Source organism: Perca flavescens, chromosome 17, assembly GCF_004354835.1.
Source record: "Perca flavescens isolate YP-PL-M2 chromosome 17, PFLA_1.0, whole genome shotgun sequence".
NCBI lineage: Eukaryota > Metazoa > Chordata > Actinopteri > Perciformes > Percidae > Perca > Perca flavescens.
The window spans coordinates 3,504,332-3,510,364 of NC_041347.1; the positions used below are offsets into that span (position 1 = coordinate 3,504,332).

The 6,033-nt window shown below is 35.8% G+C and overlaps 1 protein-coding gene across 2 annotated transcripts; it reads left to right on the plus strand.

Moving 5' to 3' along the window:
• The first annotated feature begins 1,021 nt into the window (after window positions 1–1,021).
• Window positions 1,022–2,455, plus strand: LOC114572584 (cadherin-3-like). 2 transcript variants are annotated; one of them, XM_028604270.1, is made up of 3 exons: window positions 1,022–1,124; window positions 1,824–1,990; window positions 2,335–2,455. In XM_028604270.1, the coding sequence occupies exons 1-3, from the start codon at window positions 1,088–1,090 to the stop codon at window positions 2,380–2,382; spliced, it is 252 nt and encodes an 83-aa protein (XP_028460071.1). In that variant the 5' UTR covers window positions 1,022–1,087; the 3' UTR covers window positions 2,383–2,455. The 2 variants fall into 2 exon arrangements, with proteins under 2 accessions (XP_028460071.1, XP_028460072.1); XM_028604271.1 differs by having other exon boundaries at window positions 2,098–2,337.
• Window positions 2,456–6,033: the final 3,578 nt, after the last annotated feature.

Below are 6,033 nucleotides of genomic sequence, written 5' to 3' on the forward strand. Positions count from 1 at the left end.
CCAAGTGACTTACTGTCGCATAGTAGAGGAATTACCGTATAGTACAGGAGAAGTTCGCAGGCAGTTTCGACTTACATGAGCTGTTTAGGTTTAATTACTAATGTTAACTAGCATGTTAATTAGCAATAATTAGCCTGTGCCCATGTTTTCTCTTGGCACAGCTACCAGAAGACTTACAACTTTCAGACACGTTGCTCACGTCACATTCTCTCAGTGGGAGGCTGCGCAGTAAAGCTGGCCATCACCGGAAAAGTGCTTCTAATAGCCTTCACTGGTCTCCGTCCAGAGCAACGGGGTCTATTGGTCCATTATATACTGTCTATGTCTCTACCTCGCTCATCCACATACTGTTACGTGCAAGCGGGCTCGTTGAGCCTCATGGTGCGTTCTTTTTGTCTTGTAATCGCGACTAGTAGCTTGAGCGTGACGTCACATCCATGTCGAAAAATGAATAACCGCGGGTTGTTGTGTTCTTTTTGTCACACAATACTACGAGTTGGAGAAAATATGGATTTTTGTAACATTTTTAGTAACATTTAGGATTCTATTCACCCAGTTATTGACATATTACACAAATATATTTCACAGTTTGATACATGAAAATTACGTTTTGATTAACGTTAACGTTAGGCACTGCTCTGCTTTCTGCTCAAGACTCGGCTTAAAGCCATTGTTGTCATATAGCAACCGAGCGTCTCTAGCCAATTTCAGCTGCACAAGCTACAAAATAACTAATTAAGCTGTATTTAACTCCTAATCAGACTGTAGAGACATGCCTATAGGTAGCAGTATACAATGCTATGTGTATGACTTCTTCATTTGGTTACAACAAAGACAAAAGTGCTTAAAATTGTAGAAAAAATGTTTACTATGTGTGATGCACGACGTAGCCATCTTTGAAAGTGAACTCGGGGTCCTCGGAGTTCAGACGACTTGACAAGTCGTATATACGACCTCGGTGGCGTTCTTTTTGCAACTTCCGGTTCGTAACTCCGCAAAACGACTCGTAGATCGACTTCGGTGGACAAAAAGAACGCACCAAAAGTCTCTGCCTCTGACTGCAGTGCACGACGACACACACAGATGAATGGTGAAGGAAGATAGTGAGAGATACAGAGTGCACGGTAAAAAAATTAAATAATTTTTCTTATTATTATTTGGGAGGGCTTAAGAACATTTTGGGGCTGCTTCAGCACTCCTAAACTATATACCTAACGACGTCCCTAAACTGTACAAAATGTACAGTACATATTTGTTTCTTTATCTATTGTTTGTTTATTGCACCAACAACCAAGGGTATTTCCTTGTAAGTGTTACTTACTTGGCAATAAATCCTTTTCTGATTCTAGTTGATGATCTTGTGTTTTTGACTGGCTATAGCTTTGCATTAAAACAAGTTGGCAAAGTCTAATTCTCAAAAAACAAAATTTCAAAGTTTTTGGACTAATTTTCCAGTTGAAAGTATATGGTCCAGGCAGGTGCTAATGTTGTGTCCAGAAGAAAACAAATCTTTGTTTTCTGGCTGCGCAATGCACTTAAGTATAGTTAGTGATAATAGATTGTACTGTAGATTGGACTACTTTTTATATTTTAGGGTAATTTTAGTCCACTATATGGGGTATGACAAGACTACAAAATGATTTCAGTGACTGACACTCTACACGCACACCACAATCACCAGGTGCATTGTTTTATAAGAAAAATAACATAATTTTAGCCCTGTATGGCCTAGCTTTATTTTGTATATCCCCTCTTTAAAGAAGTGCTCTGAATAGTTTGATATGTCTCTAATTCATTTTCACTTCTGACTTCCCTCTCTCCAGGTTTTGAGGTGATTAAGGTTGTGGCCACAGATCTTGACCAGCCATATACTGACAACTCAGATATCCGCTACCGTCTGATGAGCCAGGAACCCAAGTTGCCCAGTGACTCCCTGTTTGTTATCAAACCAGGAGTCATCAGAGTCAATGCCGGTGGGCTACACAGAGAGGTGAGACTTCTAGAACAAATTTCACTAGTCTTTGCATGCTTTCAAACTATCAAAATTATTTGTTTTTCTTTTTTCTCGTTTGATTTATTGTACTGTGTCTGTCTCAGACAGATTGGAGCAAAGTGGTAACGGGACTGTAAAGCCTTTTGATTTATGGAAACCTTACATTTGTCCATTATTCTTTTGTCTATGGTGTCAAGTCCAAAATGCTTTCTCGGATTACGTGGCAGATGGTTTTGTGTCATGATTATCTGTTCAGCAGTGCTTGCTAGTTTCCTCCATTTTGCATTAACAAAGAGCACATTAAAAAATGTAGTCTCACTTTGCCAGACCTACCTCCACAGCGCTGCGGTGGAAGGTCTGCCAAGTCCACGAAGCATTCCTGTATGTGAGGAAAAAATTGCTCTGGTTTATTGGCATTTCTTTAAACCAATCACAATTGTCATGGGTGGTGTTCACTGTCAGGTAAATGTAGTAGTATTATATAAATGTAAATGTAAATGTACAGTATTCTGTGTATGTACTGTAAATCTTTTCTGGTGATGTATAACTGATAATAACAATCTAAATAATGTCCATAACAGTAACAGTAAAATAGCTAAGAACATGAGACAAATAAACTATCAATTTACCATTTATTAGTAATGGTTATTATACTATCATTACAAGTATTACTTCAGACATCAGATGACCATTACTTAACTGTATGTGTATGTGTATATGTATGTATGTCATGTTGTGATACTTATTTGCAAAAGATTATTCATGTTAAACAAATGTAAGTATATATTTTGTAGTCTTATTGTGACATGTTATAAAGTGCAGAAACAATGCCTCTGAAAGGAACTATTAACCTCAACTTGTGGTCAAGTCTTATTAAGGAGGAAAAGCTACAGAATTGATACAGAATTGTAAGCAAGTTACAATTCTGTATCTTTAAAAATTAACAATATTTTTGATTTGTTAAATGGTATAATGTTTCCTCATCACTCCCACTATAACATTGTCATGTTACCATTTATTTTCTCAGTGTCTGTCTTCAGCAGTTTTCATAGGACTCAAGTATTCTTTTAAATTGAGAACCCATTGTAAGTAAACTGTAATTCTTAAAAAATAGGCTGTAGTCGACGGCATTCTGGCACACTATGGACCCAATGATGGAATATAATCATTTAAATGTTCTGAAACTTCATATCCAAACTGAGACTTCACATCTCACTTTGACTGTGTGATAATATCCCTTCAGACATCTCCATTTTCGGCCACTTTATGATGTGTTAATTTGTAGTACTAGTGTGTAATTTGTTACTTTAAAAATTAAATTTTTAAATACAAATCTTTTGATTAAATATAAACAATATGAAGCTCTGCATTAAACAGCCCAACAGCATATAAGGTAGTTCAATTTGGCTTCATTTCGACCAACTACATTAAAGGGAGCTACTACAAGCAAAGACATTTGAGTTTTGGGGCTATTTCCTTCTATAATATTTCTTCTTTAAGACTAGTGGGAAAAAACACCCAAGATACACATTAAGATGTTTATTTTACTACACTTTCTCTATTTGCGCCTGTAAATTCCTCATAAATAAAACCAAAAGTTAGCAGAAAATAATAATTAATTTCCATATTTAAACATAACATTTTTAGAAAACTTAGAAAAAAAGTTAGATAGAAAAATGTTTTCCTAATGTTGGTAATCAACTAGGAAGTTTGCATGGTAACATCTGTTACTTAAAATGTTTTACCCTATTGACCTGTTGTGTCTTCAAAATGTATGAATTTTACAATCCATATCTTCAAAGGTTTTGTTCTGAGCCAGAAATCTCCACTTTGGTTAACACTTACCTACACCAAACTTTGCAGTTTCATATCTATCTATATTCCAAAGGTTTGTACAGAGGAATTTGGTCAGATATCATTCATAGCCTGATTTATATTTAAAAACATGGCAATGTTTTTTTTTTTTTTTTTTTTATAGCTGTTGACAATACTTTCTGATTTATGAAGTGATAAAAAGAGCTCTGTAAAAACCTGTGTTCTAATATGTCAACAAAATGAAACAAGAATTTTGAACATGGCTTTATTCAATGTTCAGATTTCTGTTCTGGAAATGTATGCAAAGTAGCGCACTTTTAGAACGATACTACCTCATTTGCATATTTAACCATAACATTTCATGAAGATTGTAATACAAAAAAGTGTCTTATTGTAAATAATTAGCTGGGGAAGTTTCATGGTGATATCTATTGGTTCAAATATTTTTCCTATTCACCTGCTGTGTCTCCCCTTAAAAATGCTGCTTACATGTTATTAATGCACCAGTCATAATAATATAACTCATTCATTTAGTAATATAACAATAATAGTACCATTCACAATGAGACCTTATGTACTTTTTACTTTTGATTCTTGAATATAATAATGCTATAAAAAGGTTTTTACAGAGTGGTATTGCTACTTTTACTTGAGTAAAGAGTAAATCTGAATAGTTCTTCCACCACTGACTGTGCACTCAGCATGTTGAACTCTGTGCTGTTATTAAATTCTCTATAAATGATGTTAGAAATGCATACATACATTACAAGAACAAAACCAGTTTGTCTTTACTTCATTTTATTATGACAGGTTTTCCAAGCATGAAAATCTGTAGCTTATGTGATGTCAGGAATGGTCCTCTTACCCCATAAACCTTTATTATAAATGGATATGTATGTCAGTGACCTCTGAGGTGTTGTTTTAGGAACTGGCATGAAGTTTATAGGACCATTTATTTTGAAATCAACTGAGACAGAACAGCTAAAGACATAATTAACATCATCTTATTCATAAACACATTTGAGGGAATCCTTTCCTATTTTGTATCCATAAAGCTCAAACACAGACATGCTTGTCTGACAGCATAGCAGAGATGAGAGCTTCATTGTCCATACTTTTTCTGTTCCTGTGAAAAGATGTAGGCATGTCTCGTATAGTTTTCTTTTACAGTATGCCCTGGATTTCAACACTCACTTTGGCTAAGTTGCTCTGCGGAGAATAAATATAAGAACTTGTACATCACCGTTCTTTCACAGTGCAAAGAAAAAATGAGAGAAAAACGGATGAGAACAAAGGGAGAAGCCAGCAGTTTCTACAACCGTGCTCATTCATCAAACAAACTGAATGTAAACAGCCAAGGTCCAGCTAGAGTACAGTAAAACAACCAAGTAACCTAGAGATGTGATGTTAGGTCCTCGCAAAAGGTCATGACAGTTGAGTAAAAAAAGTAAAGACTGAACACTTTTTTTCTTCAGTCATATAAGCGTGCCAGATATTGTTTGCATCCATGAATATGGCAACAGCCTTATACTGTATGTGACAAAAAATACAACCTATCTCGGGGAAAAATAACATAAACCTAAAAGAAAAGGGAAACCATTTCTACACAATTTCAACATGACATCATGACTTTGCGTAAACATACACGCCCACTTTCTTAAGCCAAGTGGCTTGTTATCTGTAAGCATTTTGAGCTATCCGCGTGTATGTCTACACTGTATACAGCGGACGTAAACATACACGTTCATGTGTTATCGCGAGAAAGCGACGGTTGAGTTTAGGAAATGTGACACGTGTGTTAGGTTTAGGAAAAGAATAACCGGTTGGGTTTAGGAAAAGAAGAAGGTGGTTGGGTTTAGGAAAAGAAGAAAGGGACGGTTGAGTTTACTAGCAGATTTTCGCCCTTTCACACTACTCGCTACGGCGTAAATTCACACGCAATCACAAGGTAATGTAAGTCAATGGAGGCCAAACAGCGTTGATAAACACGCTAAAAAGCGAGTATGCGTCTTGATAACACACCAAAAATGGCATACGAATTGGTGTGTCATACATACGCCACTTCATGAGCTCAGTCTGGCAATTATATTCATATCAAATAACATTTTACATGTTGGGAGTCCTTGTGTTCTTGTTCATTGTCCCTTCTTAAATAAAAAAATATATGACAAAGCTGCAGAAAAACTGTGCTTAAATAACAACCCTGTCTCCTAGAAATTACATTT